This window comes from Petromyzon marinus, chromosome 2, assembly GCF_048934315.1.
Source record: "Petromyzon marinus isolate PM22_M1 ecotype Great Lakes invasive population chromosome 2, UKy_Petmar_22M1.pri1.0, whole genome shotgun sequence".
NCBI classification, from domain to species: domain Eukaryota; kingdom Metazoa; phylum Chordata; class Hyperoartia; order Petromyzontiformes; family Petromyzontidae; genus Petromyzon; species Petromyzon marinus.
The window spans coordinates 5555761-5577854 of NC_133668.1; the positions used below are offsets into that span (position 1 = coordinate 5555761).

The window sequence follows — 22094 nt, forward strand, 5'->3', positions numbered from 1 at the left end:
CCCCCTCCACCACCCCCGCCACCTCGAGAGTTAGGAATGATGATGATGATCCCGAAAACGAGAGCTGTTGGAGAGGGTTGTGGTAGGGTGTGTAAAGAATCATCCTGAGCTGGCGAGACATTTTTTTGTTCGTTTCAGCAGAGGCAGCTCAGAGTGGCTCTGACATGAACTCTCATTTTTGGGTGTTCATGCCTTGCATTTTTTAAATCGGGGGGGGGGGGGGGAGAAGGAGTTCCGACGCCGGAGGCGAGGCACGGCTGAAGGAGCGAGAGGAGAGAGGGAGTGAGATAGACGCAGGGTGTTGGTGGTTTGGTGGTGGCGGTGGGGGTGGATGGGTGGTTGTGGCGAGCAATGTGATGATGGGCTAAATCGTGGGGAGGGCGCGCGCTGAGAAGGAGGTGGTGGTGGTAGGGGCGGGTGGAGGAGGAGGAGGGGGGGGGGATAGTGAAGCAGGGGAGGGGGTGTGTGAGTCGGTAGGTGGAGTGCGCGTTGAGTAAAGCCGCGGAGGGGAGGGACGAGAGCCCCCGTGCGTCCATCGCTTCCCGGTGCCGACAGAGTCCCGTGTAGGGGCGCGCACCGCTACCGGGGACGCGCGCGAGTCTCCGAACTGCGTTACACACTGACATACACACGCGTACACACTGACACACACACACACGCGCGTACACACTGACACACGCACACGCTTCTCACGTGGGCGCTTGGCAAGCGGCGTCGGGACATAGGGACGGCAGCGTTGCGCTATTTAAATGGAGGCCTCCGCCCCTCGGCTCGACCCCAGGGCGCGCTCCCCTCTCTCCGCAGCGGGCGCCTGCACAGATGAGAGGCGCGGCGTGCGGGCCCTGTAGTACGTGAGCGCGCGTGTGTGTGTGTGTGCGTGTGTTCGCTAACAGCACTTGCCCGAGCAGTCTGTTAAGGGCTATACGGGGGATCTTTGTGTGTGTGTGGTTCGTACGAAACCCGTGTCCGTGTGTGTCTGTGTATTCGTCTGTCCTTGTCCGTGATAGGTACGTGGGGGTGTTTGTGTGTATATGTACAATCGTATGTGATAGGAACGAGCGTGAGTGTTTGTAAGATGTGTACGCGAGTGTGTTAAGTGCGAACGCGTGTCCACGTGTCGGTGTGTGAGTGTGTGGTGTGGTGCTGGCCACCCACCTCTTCGTCTGCAGTGCCGGCCTAAATAGGTCTTCGCTAACAGCACTTTCCCCCAAAAGTCTGTTAAGGTTATACGGGCAAACCTTTGTCTTTGTGTATCCCACACACGTACGTGCATGCGCGCGCGATGATTGTCTGTCTGCGAGTGCGATTGTTTCTTTCCGACTTCCTCTCCACAGCTGTTGTGTAGTTTTGCGGTTTTGCTCGCTGCGTAAAGATCGCGGAGTTTTTACGCCTGAGCAGTGCACGGGGCGTGCGGTGGTGGTGGTGGTGGGTGTGTGTGGGTGTCGGTCGTGCGGCAGTGCGTGACGTGTCGGCGGGGTGGCCCGGTCAGTCGGGAGACGAGCGGTGCTGACAGAGAGACACGGAGAGAGCGAGCGGAGCTGAGCGAACGAGCGGAGCGAACGAGCGAACGCACACGAGGGGTTGGTAGGCTAAGACGACAACTTTTTTTTTGCAGGCGCCAGTCTCACGCACCACGAAGACACACGAATACACACGGACATACATACACACGCGTGCACGACAGACGCACAGGCACACTCTCGGAAGACACGGGGGGGGGGAGAGTCCGGTGGATCACGAAATCAAATCATGAGAACTCTCGAGTCGCAACCACGTTCGCCTGCAAAGGGCCGGCGGTCACCGACGCGAACGCGCGCAGACACGCGGCGCGAGTGACCGGATTTTTTTTAAAGCAAACGACAAACAAAAACAAACAAAAAAAGTTAAAAGAAAGCAGCAACACTCACAATAACAACAACAACAACGACACAGCGACTGGGGGGGGGGGGGAGTTGTGGGTGGGTGCCGGTAAAGGCACAGCTAGAGAGACGAGACGCAAGAGAAGGCGAGAGAGAGACAGAGAGAGAGACACGGGGAGAGAAGAGAGAGCACGGGGCGGAGGAGGGAGCCCTCGTCGCTGGAGCAGCATGGCTCGGCTGCCCGGAGCGCCGCTTGCCCTCTTCTTCCTGCTCCTCTACCCGACCAACATCATCGGCCTGTGGTGGTGAGAGAGCCCTGCACGACACCGCCACTTCGGGGGTCACTCCCACCCTTGACACACACACACACAAACGCATCGATACACACACAGACACACTCGCTTACACGCAGACACATGTCAACGCGCGCAGACACACGCGCGCAGACGCGCATGCACATGCACGCACACGTATGCATGTATGCGCAGATACACATGCATGAAGGTACAAAGACGTCACGCAAACGAAGACACGCAGATATACACACACACGCGCGCGCACGCACGCAGATACAAAGAGACATGCAGACACGCACACACATGCGAAGATACGCACGGATACACGCACGCATACAGGCGCGCATACACACGTCCGCATAGTCACAGACACGCACGCACACCGAAGACGCGTACACGACAAACATTCGTAGACACGTACCGAGGCGCACGCATACACACAGACAACAAAGACATTGGCACGCATGGCCGAGACACACACACGCGCACACACGCACATAACCATGCATCATCATTATTTATTTCTTTGTGTATTTATTAGATACACAAACAAAAAGGTCACCCGTGTAGGCCTATCGGACTGTTGGGGGCGAGTGCTGTTAGCGAGCAGCACCTACACGAAGGTCGGCACTGCAACAAAGACATGCACAGACATCATCATCATCAACATCACCGTCGTCGTCATCATCATCATTGGTGAATTATTCATAATCGCGTTTCAATCGGTCAAAGACGCGTCCCTTCGGCGCTCGGGGTCCGGGTTTCGCGTTGCCGGCAGGTCCCTACCACAGAGAAAGGTGGATTAGCGCCGTTGGCCACGTGCGGTGCGAAAGAAGTTCAGCATAGATTGTGCAACTCGCTCCTCTGAAATGCGCGCGCGTGTCCCCCCCCCCCCCCCCCCCCCAATACGCTCGTTTGTATTCTTTGGTTCTTTTGGTAAAGTCACGTAGATAGGAAAAAAAAGAATACACATTTTTTTATTCACTTTCTTTTTTATTTTTCTATCGACGTGATTTTGCCGAAAGAACCAAAGAATATGAATTCCTGCAGTCACGAAAGTTTGAAGTCAAAATTTGACGCTCGTTTGTGTCACTGACGACGAGTTCAATTGTAGACCGCTTTACAATGTGCATGGCCGCGATTATTAACTCGGATGGTGACGATTTCCTCTGGCAGTTGCTTGAATACAATGCGGCAAAGCAGTGCATTGCTTGCAAAACCGCAATTAACGAAACAACATGCGTGCGTGTGTGTGTGTGCATATAGAGTATTGGGTTTATATGAAATATAGAATAAAACAATATATTAAAGATGATTCGACGGTACCATACATATGAAACTGAGACTGCTTGTAAATATTGACTCAGGGTGGGTTTTTTGGGATGTCCCCGGGTCGGTGAGCAGTGTCCGAGGTGATGTTAGAGCGAGAGTAGCTAGCTGGCTTGACGGAGGTTTGAGTGGATGGGTGGTGGTGGTGGTGGTGGTTTAGTTTTGGAGGGGTGGCAGCCAGCTGGGGAAAGGAGGGAGGGAGACGCAGCAGGGCTGAGTACTCACCGAGGGGATCCGTCTCTTACTCCGGGGCCAAGACTCGCGAAGAGATCCCATGAATCGTGACGCAATGGAGAGACGCGTCCTGCCTCTGAAAACAAACAGTTGGTACCGCGAGGGCATGCATGTTCTCTATATTATACACAGGCAAAGATCCCCCGTATAGCCTTGACAGACTGTTAGGGCAAGTGCTGGTAGCGAGTAGCACTTATGCATGCCGGCACGGCACACGAGGGGGTAGGTGGGCAACACCACTCCCGGCGACCTTTGTCTCCCTGGTGGCGATGTTTACGCACCGCACCAGGTACTTATTTGATGCTGAGTCGACCTAGGGGAGGCCTACGACGGGTTCAGATAATCGTCACTGGTGTTGAATGTGAGCGGGAATCAATCTCGGATCGCCGGGTTCGTGGCACAGTGGTTAACTCTCCGCGCTACGGACCCGGCAATCCAAGTTCGATTCCCGCCCACAAGGAACATCAGTGGCGAGTGGTGTCTGAACCGCTCCAACCCCACCTCCTCCCCTTGTCACTAACCCACACTGAGCAGCGTGGTTAAGGTTTGGTCAATTGACTGAGGGCTGACAATTATTATGATATATACACACGCCGACAATAGAGTAGATATATATGTAATCTCACTATCATTGATAATGTGGACTGTTATTAATATTATATTCGTCATTTAATCAATCCACTGTTGGATGAAGGCCTCCACACGCCGTGACAGTCACGGCCTCCCCACGCTGGTCAATTTTTTTTATTCTTGTTATCACCGTATAATGTGTATATATATGTGTGTATAGCCTGCAGAAAAAAAAACACTTGTCAAATGCGCTCTTCTGCAACGAAGCTCCTGAATTGTGCCGCGATGCACACTTCAGCACGCGAGTTATTTGGAAATCTGATGATAATATTCGCCCACAGCCGCCAAGGCTAGTGAGGTGCGTAACGTGGGTCAGTGGACTCCCTCCGTGCCAAAGACACTTTCTTCCTATAATTGAATTACGATCGCGGCTCTGTTTGTTTAAGTAAAGTGCCGGATCGGTCGTTTGCCAATTTATAACTTTCGGTTTTGAAGGAAGCGGCAATCAATCCCCGCGTCACCGCTGCGCGACTGCGCTGGTCGATGATTAACGGGGGTCGAGGCTCGTGGTCAATATTGAGCGCCACTTAACGGAACGAAAAAAAAATCGATGTGTGTGTTTTCTCAGGATATGTCTGCGGTTATTAATGATGATTCATTCGCTCGTTGTTATTCCTATTATTGCGTAATGCTCGTATTTATTAAGTGCATTATTAACTGTAAAGTCATCGTATTGTCATGACTTTATTGTATTTTTATGGCAATTACCCTCAAATTATTAGTATCCTCAGAGGCTGCGGCTGAGTTTTGTGTGTGTGTTTGTAAATAGTTTTAGGGGGTGGAGCGGTGGCCCGGTGGTTAGCACACTGCACTATGAACCCTGTGACCTGAGTTCGATTCCCGGCCACGGGGTATTATCAGTGGCGAGGTGACATTTGAACCGGCGCTGACCGCAACATTCGCCGACGAACGCCGACAAACGCGGTTTATGATCAAACAACACCCCCCCCCCCCCCATTACCGGACACGCCGTGCAGATGACGAACCCTTCATCCACGGGAGTGGATTGACAAATGCACGCATCGGTGTATGGCGCACGCGTGCGCAAACGGCGCCCAATTTTAGACTTCGCAATCCCCTTCTGAGATTCGTGAAGTGCCCTTAGATTATTTAGAGTATTTTGGCTGCTATAAATTTCCACGCGATAAGCCTCGTCGCCGAGCTATCATTTGTGGCCAGGTCGCTTCTGGAAAATAAGCGAATAGGTCAGTGGGCTTAGCCTAGTGGAATAAAACATTGTATATGTTTTATGTGATTTGCTTATCTTTCCTATACTTTGCACTCCGATCGTGCGTTTCTTTCGTTTGTTGTTGTAACGTTTATGAGCCGCCCCTACTGGACGTCTGTGAAGAAGAGCTTTTTGGCTCACTGGATTCCTCCAGTGTTGATCAATATTTCTGTTTATGCATCGTCATCTGCAACTGTGTACAAGTGTAACGATGAATGCGACAGATAGCATGCATGTACGTTGAACTTCTTTCGCACCGTACGCAGCCGACCGTGCCAATCGGAGATGAACGTCGATTCGTTAAGCTCGCCGTACCTGGCACTGAGTCGCTCGCCCAAGGTGACTGTTTGTAGATTCACGTCGCGCGCAATGCGCGTTCGCGTTGACAAACGCGTGTCACCGGCGTTGGAAAATTCGATTCTCGAATCGTCGTTCAAGAAATCGTGACGATTCATCGAATTGACGGTGGAGGAGAGAGAGAGAGAGGGAGGTGGGGGGAGGAGCTTGGCGGCGAATCGTTACGCACATAGAAAGTACGCGTGGGTGTTGTTCTTTTCAGACTGGAAAATAACTCCTCTGAGTTGGTGGGCCAAGCAATAGGCGGTGTATGGCAGTGCCACGTGACACGCCAGGCACGGTAGAGTTACGTGGCACGCAAGGCGTGATGGCAGCACCGATCCTCTCTTGCCCTCTAAATGTACCGTACGTTGAAATTTTTTGCGCACCGTACGTGGCCAACCCGTGCCCACCGGTTGGATGCGTAACTCTGGAGCCGTTTGCGTCTCTCGGAGCCCCCCCCCCTCCCCCCCCGCCTTTGCTCTCCTGTTCATGTTTCACAAATCATCAGAATCTTTATTTAGAGCGCAGGAGGAATCCGATGAGCTAAGAAGCTCTTTTTCATAGATGTCCAGTAGGGGCACGAGGTCAGCAAGTTCGCAGCCGGCATTCACTCCCCTCTCTGACAGGGAGGGTCCTATCAGCGCTGCACAGAACGTGGTAACTGATGACAATTGATTTCACGTGGTAACTGGTGACAATTGATTTCACGTGGTAACTGGTGACAATTGATTTCACGTGGTAACTGGTGACAATTGATTTCACGTGGTAACTGATGACAATTGATTTCACCTGGTAACTGGTGACAATTGATTTCACTTGGTAACCGGTGACAATTGATTTCACGTGGTAACTGGTGACAATTGATTTCACGTGGTACCTGGTGGCAATTTATTTCACGTGGTAACTGGTGACAATTGATTTCACGTGGTAACTGGTGACAATTGATTTCATGTGGTAGTTGGTGGCAATTGATTTCACGTGGTAACTGATGACAATTGATTTCACGTGGTAACTGATGACAATTGATTTCACCTGGTAACTGATGACAATTGATTTCACGTGGTAACTGGTGACAATTGATTTCACGTGGTAACTGGTGACAATTGATTTCACGTGGTAACTGGTGACAATTGATTTCACGTGGTAACTGGTGACAATTGATTTCACGTGGTAACTGGTGACAATTGATTTCACGTGGTAACTGGTGACAATTGATTTCACGTGGTAACTGGTGACAATTGATTTCACGTGGTAACTGATGACAATTGATTTCACGTGGTAACCGGTGACAATTGATTTCACGTGGTAACTGATGACAATTGATTTCACGTGGTAACTGATGACAATTGATTTCACGTGGTAACTGGTGCCAATTGATTTCACGTGGTAACTGATGACAATTGATTTCACGTGGTTACTGGTGACAATTGATTTCACGTGGTAACTGGTGACAATTGATTTAACTCGAGGCTACTGGCACAGAGGGCATTCTGAAGCCATGTGAGCAAAAGCCACCAAAGACAAATCCACCCCCACCTCCCGTGTAGCGAGTAGCACTTATAAAGGCCGGCACGGCACACGAGGTGGTGTGTAAACATCCCCAGTGGCGCTGTTTACACACCGCACCAGGTATTCATTTGAGGCTGAGTCGACATAGGGGAGGCCCAGGACCGGTTCAGATAATCGTCTCTGGTGTTTGGCCGTGAGCGGGAATCGAACTCGTGTCGCAGGGTTGGTAGTGCAGTGCACTAACCACTCCACTGCCGCTCTCAATGCAAACACACACACATGCCATACGTACCCTCTCAGTAGTTGCCTCCCTGTCAATGAAAAATATCAGTTCAGGGGCACATTAACCTTGTGTAAGGTCAAGAGTAGTTGTCCTATAGAGGAACTGGCCCCTGCCATAGGATTATGGAATGTGGGTGGGTTCGTAGCGCAGTGCTCCACCACCACCACCACCACCTCCTGCTGAATCAGCACTCCTCCTCCCTCCCCCTTCATCCCCCCCGTCCGATACTCACGCGTACCCTGCATTCCACTCTCGTTGCTCATTCGCAGTAGCATCGGCAGTCATCTGCAGTCACATGTCCATATCATCATCATCTACAGTCGTCTGCAACATCATCATCAGAATCATCCCACGTTTGCGATGGCGAGATTGTCATATTCCTCGTCTAGTAGGCATGAGGTTCGTGGTGGGTTCGATCCCGGACCCTGACGTTGCCAGTTATGTACTTGGAGTCCGCGTGTTCTCTCTCCCCGTGGTGATCGCGTGGACTGTTCTTCCGGGTTCTTCTGGTTCTAACACCCCCCCCCCCCCCCCGCACACACATTTAGAATGAACATACCTTTAGATTATTTGGCTTCTCTTATAAATCCCACGTGTGATGATGTCAGCCTCTGCAACGAGCTATCATCACGTGTGGCCAGGCAGCCTCTGACAATGAGCTAATAGCTCGGGGAGCTTTGCTCGGTAAAAAAAAAAATTCAAATGTTTCAGCTTATATCGCCCGTGCATCCTCTCGCAGCGTTCCGGCGGTGCTGTCCGTCCGCGTCGCTAGATCCGCGATACGCGTCACTAGATCCGCGATACGCGTCACTAGATCCGCGATACGCGTCACTAGATCCGCGATACGCGTCACTAGATCCGCGATACGCGTCACTAGATCCGCGATACGCGTCACTAGATCCGCGAAACGCGTCACTAGATCCGCGATACGCGTCACTAGATCCGCGATACGCGTCACTAGATCCGCGATACGCGTCACTAGATCCGCGATACGCGTCACTAGATCCGCGATACGCGTCACCGTGCAGGACTGTCGCAGCCAGGAGTGCACTACCCTGTTACAGAAACAAGCCACCCCCACCCCCCCCCCCACCCCCACCGGGGGAAAAGACGTCACGCAACGAGCGACTTCTCACCTTGCATATATTCCGCGGAGAGTGTCCTTCGTAAAGCGATCACCCAGGCATGTATAACCCTCTCAGCTGGAACAGGCCTGATTATAAGCGTCATCGACGACGCGAACACAGTGTCTGCGCTCAGGGGTCAACTGGTGACCCGACTGAGATCGTGAACTCGCTACACTTTCAGGCCTCGGTTTGACCGCGGGCGGCAGCGCCCCCTCATTCGAACCCAGGGGGCTCACAGCGATTGCCCTGCTCAGTATCTCGGACACGGCCGTTCGGACGAGACCTCCACCGCGGGCGATCACTGCGGGTGAAGGCGAGGAGCATGGCATTGGGAACATAGAAAGTAGAGTACAACTGACGTGCTTACGTCCGTGGATGGAATTCCTTTCCAGCTCAGACCCCGCTTGCTTGCCCATCGCCACGTGAATAACCTCTTATTGTAACAGCTCTCTCGCTGGTTCAGCAGTTCCACTGCTGGATTATATTTTTTTCCGCCCGAGGACGGCCGCTTGTGTTGCGATCGAAACGTTGTGATTTCTTTTATTTTACTTTGCACCTACGTGGCTTTACCGAAAGAACCAAAGATTATGGATTCCTGCAGTCACGAAAGCTTCAAATCAAGAAAGAGTACAACAATTGTTCCACTGCCCTCTGCTGCTCGCCATATAGACTGTAGAAACTTGATTACTCCAGTAGTAGTGTTATTATTATTATTACACTTGGTTACCCTGGAAAGCCTCACGGAGTCTCGTGAATATTTTCAAGAGGGTCCTGCCAACTTTTTTTTTTGCGTTAGCGGTTGGGGATTGCTATGGAGGTTTCAACTGAGTAATTACGATGTAATCTTCCATATTTGGCAACTTTGAATCAGAATCTTTCTTTAGACTGGAGGAATACGATGAGCTATGAAGCTTTTCTTCACAAATGTTGTACCATTACGCCGGCACAACAATGGCCTACTCGCGCGAATGATGCCACGGGATCTTTAACGTCCACTGTGGGAAGCAGACAGCGTGGAATTTGAATGGCAAAGGCACCCGCGGTATTCATCAGGGCGGCATCTGGATTCGGACCTGTGAATCTCTGCAACAAGCGGCGACCTCGCTGGCGCCGGGCCGCGTCACCATCCCTCGAGGCGGTTACGAGTTTATTGCCCATCCAAAACACCGCTCAAGCTCAACACCTGCTTAGCTTTTGAGCTTTTGACGAGATCGGGCGCGTTATCATTATCATTGGATGTGAATTCACATGCATTGGGGATTCGCGATGGCAAGATGTTATTTCCCTCGCCTGGTTTACCTGAGTTCTATTCCGGGTCACGGCTCACATCAGTGGCGAATGACAGATACCTAGAGCAATCCGGAACACTCCTCCTGCTCGCCGTGGCGAGATGTTATCACCCTCGCCTGGTATGCAGGAGGTTGTGGGTTCCATCAGGACCCTGACGCCTGCTGTATATTTTAAGTTTGCATGTTCTCCCCGTGGTCGCGTGGATTTTTCTACGGGTCTTCAGGTTTTTCCCACCCCATTAAGAATCAACACGCATTTAGAGTATTTGGCTGCTATACATTCTTACGTGATAAGCCACTTCGTTGGGCTATCGATTGTGGCCAGGTTGCTTCTGAAAAAAGACCTACATAGCTCAGTGGGCCTTACCTGGTAAAATAAAAAAAAAATTGTTTAGTTTGGTTTTTCAATCTACTTCATCGTGAAGTCTGCTCAGCCCCCACGATCACCGACGCCGGGTGGAAATGCCTTCATCCGTGAGTGAAACTACAAAGCTGCCGTAAATTTCCGTCTAAAATCGAGAGTTCATCTCTCGCTCTGAGGCCAACTTGGAACCCAACTCAACCGCCAATCCCCCCAAAACTACCGTACAAAGCAACACATTGGTCCGAAGTTAGAATCCTGCTGCTATCGCATCCGGCCTGGGATATCACCCAGTTCCAACCTCACTGCACTTGATAGAACGCAGCGTAAGGCAACGGCCGGGTTGATTGATGGCCCAGCACTCACCGATTCACTGCGGTCACTCGCTCACTCGCCGGCGGCGGCCAGCGCCTCCTCGTCACTCTTGTATCGCTGCTACCACGGTTACCTTTCCTATGGACTTCGCTCCTCATCCTAGCGTGTTGAATCCCTACTCACCACCTTCACCGCATCTCCGCCCTCCCCCCCCCACCATTCCCCCCCTCCCCCGCACCCCCCCCCCCCCCCCTCAGAACCGTCTCGACACGCGTGCATGTGCGTTGGGGAGCAGTGCCAGCGCGCATCACACACGCACACGCACGCAAGCGCGCACACAGAGACGGTGGGGGGGGGGGGGGGGTGAAGTATAATTGGACCATTAAACATGAAAGGCGCTCTTACAATGCGTGTCATTGCATTGCTATTTACAGAATATTTTCCTTGGCCGCTCCAGAATTTCGTTACCGTGAATGCGGGCGAAGAAGATTGTTTTTAATTTCGCTCTCGCTCTTCCCCAAGACCACCACCGCCTTCCTCCAACCCGCTACCTCCAGCCACTGTCGTGGCAGCAGAGGTTTGCCCGATAACGAAGCGTGCGGGATTGTAGCAGCAGCAGCGGCGGCAGCGGCAGCGGTAGCTGATGTACAGCCCTTTGTGAATCCACCGCTGGATGAAGGGCTACCCAAGCCGTGTCTGCTCACAGAGGGAGTGTTTGGCCATACTTCACCATACTGGTCGGTGACAAAGGGGATTGCACGGGACCAGTTCAGATGACACTCGTCACCGATGTTAGCTACGGTTGGGAATGGAACTCGGGGTGGCCTGGTGCGCTAACCACGGCGCCACAACTGCATTGTAATAGGTTAATAAATACACAATTGTGTCGAAGTTAATAATGACTGGCTTTCTTTATGACGAGGAACCTGTGATACCAGCTCCCATAACACAAACGGAGAGTTATTGCTGAAAAAGGGCAGTCGGCCGAAACGCTTGAATTGTATCTTTCCGCCAGTGTGTATATGCCAGGTGAGCCCCTTGTGCGTGATGTATCCACGTGTTACGTGCGAGTCTGACACGCGTTTTGGGGGGATTACGATCGAGCGATAAGCACACGCAAATACACTCTCTCGTTTATTGACTGCTCCGCGTAATTGCCGACAGACATCAATAGCCCCGTCGCTTTTTCTCTCTCTTAGCGGCTATGCGGGACATGGAGCAACCAATGCACCCGATGTTATTTCTTCAACATCCAGCTCCCGAAGAGATGTGACCGCCTTTCGTGTGATACATTCTCAAACAGAGACCTCCCCTCCTCCACACCTCCTCCGCTAAATTTAGCCCTACACACGCACACGGAGCAGATTGCTGTTAGCGAGCACCTATTACGGACACCACAGAGCGGGTCGTCTTGCCATATCACAGAATGTGTACATTTTGGGCTGAGTCAACCTAGGGAAAGCCCAGACACGTTCGCCTATGATCTTAAACTTGGGCTGGTTGGTGGCGCAGTGCGCTAACCACTACGCCACCGCTCCTCCACCGACAAAGACAGATATACTACGCACGCACATATACAAAGATCCCCCGTAAAGCATTAACAGACTGTTGGGGCAAGTGCTGTTAGCGAGTAGCATCTATGAAAGCCAGCAAGGCACACGAGGAGGTGGGTGGCCAGCACCACGCCCAACCGCCTTTGTCTCCCCAATGGCGATGTTTACACAACGCAGCAGGTACTCGTTTGAGACTGAGTTGACCAAGGGGAGGCCCAGGACCGGTTCAGATAATCGTCACTGGTGTTGGGCGTGAGCGGGAATCGAACTCGGATCGTCGGGTTCGTAGCGCAGCGCGCTAACTGCTAAACCACCGCTCCCCACATATGCACACACAGACAGACATGCACACGCAAACACAGACAAGAATACATAAGCATGTTTTTACAAATTCACCGTGGCATACACACAGGGACAAGCACACTGACACACATTCTCTCTCTCACGCACTCATACATATACGCATACATATACCGTACTACAAATGATAATGCTGCCATCTGTTGACGATTCGCTCTGCGATGTAGGGGGCTGTAACCGTGGCCTCGTGCTAGCGAGTTCTCCCCTTGTTGCAGGAGTTCACGGTTCAATGCCAGCGGCCGCCCTGGTCATGACTGTGGGTGTATGAACAAAAACTAAAATACGCGCCATCTGCTTCACACTGGACGCTAACAATCCGGGGGCGTCGTTCGCACGAGTTATGCCATCGTGTTGCGGAGTCGCGGTCCAAATGTGCCACGTTTTACCAAAATGTACGCTGAAAAACTATTGATTTGCAATATACCTACAAATAGTCATCGTCGTTCCCTCCGTGAAGACTTAGCAGGAGCCTCCTGGAAAAGAGTCACAGGACTACTGAGTGAGTGTTTTTTTTTGTTCCAGGGTAACGAGCATGATACTGAGAGTACAACCTGCATAGGCAGGCGCTGCGGTGGTGAGATGTTTACTACCTCGCCTGGTATACAGAAGACTGTGGGTTCGATCTCGACTCTGACGCCTGCTGTATATTTTGTGTTTGCATGTCTCTCTCCCCGTGGTCGTGTGGATTTTTCTCCGGGTCCTCCGATTTTTCCATCCACATTTAGAATCAACACCATGCGTTGAGAGTATTTGGCTGCTATTCTTTACCACATGATGATAAGCCACTGCATTGGGCTATCATTTGTGTTTGCCTGGTCGCTTCTGAAAAAAAGAGCTACATCGCTTAGTGGGTCCTTACCTGGTAAGACATAAATAGTCATAGTTGAAGTAGTTTAGTGTTGCCCTACGAATGGGGAACACAGCTCTCTGAGACTCCCTCGGGAACTGTCCAAGAGCCGCTGCCTCTCCTGAAGAGTCGAGTCCAGAGGTGGTTTGGGTGGGAGGGTGGGGTTACGGGGATCAGAAGGAAAGGGATATGCTGGGATGTGGGGGTGGCGTGTGGTTAGGGTGGGGAGGGTGGTGGTGGTGGTGGTTCTGAGTAGTCGGATTCAGAGATGGTCGGGGTAGCGGTGGCGGTGTGTAGACGGGGGGGGGGGGGGCGGGGTAGGGGGGATGAGAGGAGCTGCAGGGCGATTGGTGCTCCTCGCGTTTGACTGATGCTGCTGCACGCGATGTTTGAGTGCAATTTGACCTCAAAGTCATCCGTAACCATTTACGCGACCCGCGAAGCCTCCTTCGCCCGTGCAGAGACGTTTCTAATATCAGGGGGAGGGGAAGGGGGGGGCGGTGGGGGGGGGGAGGTGGCACGTGGCGAGCAGACGAAAAACGTGGCCGTGTAATCGGTCTGGTTCACGTGAGAGTGCTGGCCGGGTGATGGTGGATGATGATGATGGTGGTGGTGGATGATGATGGTGATTATGACTTTGGACAAACGGCCAGTGGGCAATGTATGGCCATTTCAACTCCCTATGAAGACCCGCACAGCGCCTTTCATGCAGCAGTGCATTGCGAAAGGGCTGGAATTTTTTAGTTTTTATTAAAGAATGATTTGGCTGGCGTTCACATGTTTGACCTATTTGCAAATGCACGAACACGTGTTTGCGAGTGTTCGGCACGTGCGGTGGTGACGCAGTGGTTAGTGCACTGAGCTATGAACCCGGCGATCCGAGTTCGATTCATGCTCACGGCCAGCATCGGTGACACATATTTTCACCGGTCCTGGGCCTCCCCTAGGTCAACTCAGCCTTTAATGAGTACCTGGTGCGGTGTGTAACCATCAGCACTGGGGAGACAAAGGCGGCCGGGCGTGGTTCTGGCCATCCACCCCCTCGTGTGCCGTGTTGGCCTTTATTGAGTGCTTGTCAACAGCACTTGTCCCCAAACAGTCTGTTGGAGTCTATACGGGGGATCTTTGTATTTTGTTTGGCACGTCACGATTCGAGGTGATGGGTGCGCTTCAATAACGTCTCGTGCTACGGTGCGTTCTGTCTTGTCAGGTTCGCTTCGTCAGTCTAAACGCGACGTTGTCATTTCCCTTCATAGCGCATACAGCTGCGCGGTAAATCGATTCTTACACAGATTAGCGTTAGATTTGCGTTAGACCGTGCTTGTGAAGCGTTCCATGTCAACCTGCCATTACAATCAACTGCGTGAGAGCGACTCGCGTGCGTTCTGTCGCTGTCAGAAGGGCTAGAAACAGAACAAAATGTGCAAAATAAATAAGTCGATTACTGCTGAAACATTTACAACAACCCCAGGTAATCAAATTTAAGCTCCCAAAAATTACAGCGCGGGGATTGACTGTTACCCGTTGATGAGCGAGGGCACTGAACCTTAATCTGTCCCGGGATAAACGTGAACGAGTGAGCGGATGAACCAAGTCATACTCCTCCAGCGGAGTGTGGTGGTACGAAAGCTAATGGAATATGAGCCGTGATTTAGCTGTCGAACAATACAAGGGAATATCAAACTCTTTAAGACAGAACAACTTTGCTGTCACTGACAGCAAAAAACTAATCTCAACATTCCGGATAACTGGAATTTTATCAGGATACTTCTTGAAGAACGCCAGTCATCCTGAGAAAGGCCGTTTGGCCGAAACGTCGAGATGTCTATCTTCTCGCGATGACAACCCTATTTTATTTATTTTCTCTACGCGCTTTCCTTTCCATACTTTCAATGACGTTTGAACTTTCACCTGGCATATACGTATCGGGGAAACTGTCCGTAATTTCACGCGTGAAGTCCTTCAAAAGACTAAATTCCCCCTTCCACGGACGCAATCGCACGAACGCAACTGTCCTCGTGAACGCACAAGAAAACACGCACTCGTGTACACAAGAAAAATAAAATAAAAATATTCCCCGTACAGAATGAACAGACTTTTGGGGGCAAGGCAAGTGCTGTGAGCGAGCAGCACCGATGAAGGGCGGCACCGCACACGAGGAGTTGGGTGGCCAGGAACTACGCACGGTCGCCTTTGTCTCAATAGCGGCGATGTTTTACACACCGCATCGGGTACTCATTTGAGACCGAGTCGACCTAGGGGAGGGCCCAGGACCGGTTCAGATAATCGTTACTGGTGTTGGTGGTGGCCGTGAGCGGGAATGGAACGCGGGCTCGCCGGGTTCGCAACGCAGCTGCGCTAACCGCCACACTACCGCTCCCCACATATACTGTAAATGCACACATACGCACATACACACACACATAGAGAGATGCACACAAATCATTTTGATAAACATAATCAAGGACGGACACGGTACAATTATGATGCGTTGCGTGTGAGCGCTGCGCATAAATGTGTGTGGTTACAGACGCACGCGTGTGCGTATCGTAAGGTGACACACGTTACACATCACACGTCACCCCCCCCCGCTCTCCCTCCCTACGTCTCTCTCTCTCTGACACCCAGCAAATCATAAACACGCGCGCGCCATCACACACACACTCATGCTGGTTTTGCAAAAGGTTGCGCACTCTCACTCAGACGCACGAAAGACAAAGATCCACCGTATAGCCTTTAACAGACTGTTGTGGCAAGTGCTGTTCAGAGCGGCTCGGCACGAAAAAGGGGTGGGAAGGTGGGTGGCCAGCACCAAGCCCGGTACCGAGTGCTGCTGTTTACGCACCGCACCAGGTGCTCATTCATTTGAGGCTGAGTTGACCTAGGGGAGATCGAGCACCGGTTAACATATTCGCCACTGTGTCTAGTCGTGAGCGAGAATCGAACTCGTGTCGCGGGGATCGTAGGGCAGTGCACTAACCAGGACACGATCGCTCACCACAAGACAAAGTGAAAAATCCCCCGTACATATAGCCTCAACAGAGTTTTGGGGCAAGTGCTGCTAACGAGCACCTAAAAAGGCCGGCACGGCACACGAGGGGTGGGTGGCCAGAGCCACACCCGGTCTCCTTTGTCTACCAAATGGTGATGTTTGCACACCGCACCAGGTACACATTCGTGGCTGAGTCGACTTAGTGGGAAGCCAGGAACCGTTTTCAGATAATCATCACTGCTGTTGTCCGTGAGCTGGAATCGAACTCGGGTCGCCGGGTTCGTACCGCAGCGCGTTAACCACTACACTACCAATACCCGGCGTTCGCAACTAAGTGACGGTGATGTCACGACGGTGCCTGTGCCAGGCCAGGTGCACTTTTAGGCCACGTGAAGAATCGAAGGCTCACTGACAGAAGGTTACGGGACAGACCCAGGTGCCATGGCTTGATTGACATGAGACCACTGGCAGATGCACCATCTGTGCCCCCCTCCCCCTTTTACTGTGCCAACTCGCTGCATTTTAGCCGCCCGTTGCGTTGTGAGCGTCGCTCCTCTACCCTCCGTCGTTATTGCTGGAGGGCGACTGCCTCCAACCGCCCAGGAGCAGCGTCCTCCACAGAGGCCGAGCTTGCCCACCACTACAAAGATCCCCCATATAGCCTTTACAGACTTCTGGGGCAAGTGCTGTTAGCGAGCACCTATGCAGGATGGCGCGGCACACGAGGGGGTGGGGTGGCCAGCACCATGCCCGGCCGCCTTTGTATCTCCAGTGGCGATGTTTACACACAGTGCCAGGTACTAATTTGAGGCTGAGTCGACCTAGGGGAGGCCCAGGACCGGTTCAGATAATCGTCACTGGGTGTTGGCCGTGTCGCCGGGTTCCTAGCATTGCGCGCTAACCGCTACACCACCGCTCCCCACTACCCCCCCCCCCTACCCACCCACAGGGCCGTGGGCAGCCCTCTCGTTATGGACCCCAACAGCATCTGCCGCAAGACGAAGCGACTCGCAGGCAAGCAGGCGGAGCTGTGCGTCACGGCGCCCAACGTCGTCGCCGAGGTGGCGAAGGGGGCCAAGCTGGCGCTCAAGGAATGCCAGCACCAGTTCCGATTCCGCCGGTGGAACTGCACCGTCACCAATAAGTACTTCGGCAAGATCCTGCAGCAGGGTGTGTGTGTGTGCTTCCGTGGCGTGCGTGTGATGCAGCGTGGCACTCTCCCTGCCTCTCCCCTCTCATCTCACCCTACCCCCTCCACGCACTCTCCTACCTCTCCCCTCTCCTCTCCCTCTACTCCCCTCCACGCACTCTCCTACCTCTCCCCTCTCATCTCACTCTACTCCTCTCCACGCACTCTCCTACCTCTCATCTCCCTCTACTCCCCTCCACGCACTCTCCTCCCTCTCCCCTCTCATCTCACTCTACTCCCCTCCACGCACTCTCCCTGCCTCTCCCCTCTCATCTCACCCTACTCCCCTCCACGCACTCTCCTACCTCACCCGAGCCAGTCGAGGTTGCTGGCCACACGATCCACTGGTGCGCCGTGACGACCTTAATAGGTGCTCACTAACAACACCTGCCACAGCAAGTCTGTGAAAGGCTACATGGGGGATATTTGTCTTTGTGTGTGTCAGCAGTGTGGGGGCGCGGTAGGGTAGCAATTTTATCTCGCTCCGCTACGACCCGCTCACGGCCAACACCGGTGACGATTATCTGACGCTGCGCCTCCCCTAGGTCGATTCGGCCTCAAATGAATACCTGGTGCGATGTGTAAACATCGCCACTCGGGTTACAAACATCGCCACGAGAGAGACAACAGCGTCCGCGCTTGGTGCTGGCCACCCACCCCCTCGCGTGTCGTTCCGACACTTCGTAGGTGCTCGCTATCAGCACTTGCCCCAACAGTTTGTTGAGATTGTACGGGGGATCTTTGTCTTAATCGTGGCAGCATGGCGCACGGAGAGATAGCGCGCACAACGCCTCATACGGTGCAAGCTTCGGCGTATACACAGCTTAAGTCTATAGAGTATACAAGGTACGTGTGAGTATATATATATTTACGTATGACGTAACCTTTGCCGTTTTGGCGAGCACATTTAGCTCGCGTAAATAAATACAAAATGTAAATGCAGGTCACACCATTATCATCGTCCTCAGCCATGATCAATGCACTGCTGGATCCACTGCTTTCGCGATCCAGAGATATAGAACAATTATGTAACGACTGTTTCTCGCTGTGGTCGACAGATTTCGAGGTCACGGCAACAACACGTCATTAGGCTAACGTTTCGGGCAATGGCCCATTTTCAGAGCAGAGTTATTCCTGGGATCGGACGTCCGACCGAAGCATTCGTGTCGTTCTTGTCGAGACACGTGCCCCACGTCGTAGTTTACATCACTGTACAGCCAGCCTTGGGCACTCCACTGCTGGATGAAATCATGCGCGCGCCACGTTGCCCATGGCGTTTGCATGTTTGTATGTTGAACTTCTTTCGCAACGCACATAGCGAACCGCGCTCATCGGACGTGCGTGGGAAAGACGACAAACTAACACACACACACAAAAACAGTTATAAAGAAATGAGTTTTCAATTTGGACCACACCTCACCGCGCTAGTCAGTGAGGACTTAGTTGAGGGAGGGGAGGGGGTGCATGAAAACGCTTAGCATTTTGTGACCGCTTCCCCAATATATTTTTTTTGGGGGGGGCGAGTTTGGCGAGATGTTAACTGCTTCGCCTACTATGGTATAATCGGAGTCTGCGTGTCTCTCTCCCCGTGGTCGCGTGGGTGTTTCTCCGGGTGCGTCGGGTTTTTCCCTCCACATTTTTGCAAGCACGCGTTTAGAGTATTTGGCTGCGACACATTGTCAGGCGACGATAAGCCACTTCGTTGAGCTCTCATTTGTGTCCAGGTCGCATTTGAACAAAAAAATAGCGACATTGCTCAGCGCGAATTTACCTGGTTTAAAAAAAAAAAAAATTAACGTCCAGTTGAGTTTAGATATGACACCGATACAACATTGCAATGGGCACGTTGTATACAGCTTTAAGACGCCGTATGAAAGTGGTCCAAAAAGCGTTCAGTTGACGTCGGCACAGGGGCATTTAGCACTTGCCAGCGCAAAGAAGCCAGCAGCATTGTGGAAATTGATAAATCGTGGATAACTCCGTAAACAGTCCGAGCAGCACTTTCAAACAGTGCCAGGCGATACGTGATCCCGACGAGAAGTCCCAGAGTAGGCGCTCACACACGCGCACAAAAAGACAAAGGACACGCGTGTAGCCTTGTAACAAGACTGTTGGGGGCAAGTGCTGTTAGCGAGTAGCACTCATGAAAGTTGGCGCGGCACACGAGGGGGTGGGTGGCCAGCACCACGCCCGGCCGCCTTTGTCTCCCCCCGTGGCGATATTTTTACACATCGCACCAGGCACTAATTTGAGGCCGAGTCGACCTAGGGGAGGCCCAGGACCGGTTAAGATAATCGTTACTGGTGTTGGTGGTGGCCGTGAGCGGGAATCGAACTGAGGTCGCCGGGTTCATAGCGCAGCACGCTAACCATTGCGCCACCGCTCGCCTATGCACACACGCATACACACAAATACAAAGATCCCCCGTATAGCTTAAACAGACTTTTGAGGCAAGTGCGGTTAGCGAGCACCTATGAAGGCCGGCACGGCACACGAGGGGGTGGGTGGCCACCACCACGCCCGGCCCCCTTTGTCTCCCCAGGACAGCGCGATAACCGCTACACTACCACACATACACGTTCACACACACACACACGACCACACGCACACACTAACACACACATACACGCTCACGCACACACTACCACACACACACACGCTCACACACACACTACCACACACGCACACACTACCACACACACACACGCTCACACAACAACAACAACAACCGCCATTCGCCACTAAGTGGCGGTGACGTCACCACGACGCTTGTGCCAGGCTATGTGCACCCTGAGGCCACGTGAAGTGTCGAACGCCCGCTGGCAGGAGGTCACGGGGCAGACCCAGGTGCCACGGGTCGACTGACTGAGATGACTGGCTGATGCACCACCTGTGCCCCCTACTGTGCCAACCTGCTGTGCTTTAGCCACCCGGCGCTCCGCTCGCTGTTGTGAGCGTCGCTCCTCCGCCCTCCGTTGTTGTTGGAGGGCGACTGCCTCCAACTGCCCAGTAGCATCCTTCACGAGCCTCCTCCACAGAGGCCGATCTTGACACCGCTGGTACCAGTCATCGGCAAGTCCACTCAGCTCCACGTCCTCCTGTACCACATCACTCCATCTCTTCTCTAGCCCGTGCCGCGCCCGCTTAGCCCCCTCAATCCGGCCAAACAAAAGCTGTTTCGGCATGCGGTGGCTGGGCATGCGGGCTACATGACCCAGCCATCGCAGCCTTGCCTGCCGGAGGAGCTCACCGATGGGACCCTGCCCAGATCTTTCAAGGATTTGTGAGCTCCTCACACAATCCAGTCTGGTTAAACCCAGGATGGATCGTAGGCAGGCCAGCCTAAATGTTTCTAACCGGCGAAGATGTTCCATTAGGGGGGTCCACGTTTCGCAAGCGTAGAGAAGGGAGGGAATGACCGTGGCCGAGAAGACCTGAAGCTTAGTGCGGAGCGACAGACCAGGTAGCTTCCACACAGCGTTACGCAACCGATGAAAAGATATTGCCGCTCGACTGATTCGGAGTGAGACCTCTGCTGTTAAACTGGAGCCAGTCATAAGCACACTGCCCAGGTATGAGAAACTCTCCACTCTCTCCACAACTGCCCCATCACCGATTGGGAGTTGTGGGGGTGGAGTGTCCGATGGTACAAAATACCCAGGCAGGTGCTTAGTTTTGGTGGGGCTGATGGTAAGGCCCCACCTCTTAGTGGCACGCTCCAGTCTCAGCAGCAGCGTCTCCAACTCCTCCTCTGACTGAGCAGCTATTACCAAGTCATCAGCATACATAACGTGGTTGAGCAATAGGGAGCCATCCCTTGACCGCACCCGGGCATCGATTAGCCTCCCATTATATCTGTACCATATGGAGATTCCCCCGGTACAGCTATTGAAGGCTTCACGAACTACGTGGTCAAAATAGATGTTAAATAATGTGGGAGCCAGAGGACATCCCTGTCGCACCCCAAGGTGTACAGGGAATGGCTCTGACTCCCGGCCACGTAGTTTTACCCGGGCCCGCTCACCATCATGAAGGTCCTTAATGATCGTGAGCAGAGGGTCAGGTACTCCAAAAGCACGAAGAACGACCCAGAGCCCAGGCCTACTGATGGTATCATAGGCCTTGACCAGGTCAATAAAGCAGAGATGTAGGTCTTGTTGGAATTCCCTACACCTGTGCTGTAGCAGACGGACAGAAAATATGGCATCTGTGCAGGACCGCCCTTTCCTGAAACCGCATTGGGGCTCCGCAAGCCTCTCCTCAGCGTGCCTGGCAAGGCGATGCTGAATAATCCTTGCCAGGACCTTTCCCGGCACACTGAGGAGTGAGATGCCCCTGTAGTTGTTACAGTCTG

At 52.7% G+C, this 22094-nt stretch overlaps 1 protein-coding gene across 2 annotated transcripts in view; it reads left to right on the forward strand.

Moving 5' to 3' along the window:
- Positions 1-483: 483 nt before the first annotated feature.
- WNT6 (Wnt family member 6) overlaps positions 484-22094 on the forward strand; it is a 49505-nt gene continuing 27894 nt past the window's right edge. Inside the window, exons 1-3 of one of the 2 annotated variants that reach the window (XM_032966340.2) lie at positions 484-847; positions 1616-2164; positions 17501-17721. In XM_032966340.2, coding sequence (XP_032822231.1) covers positions 2088-2164; positions 17501-17721 — 298 coding nt within the window. In that variant the 5' untranslated portion in view covers positions 484-847; positions 1616-2087. Of the gene's footprint in view, positions 848-1403; positions 2165-17500; positions 17722-22094 lie in introns of those variants that run through there. The other variant, XM_032966341.2, reaches the window with a different exon arrangement.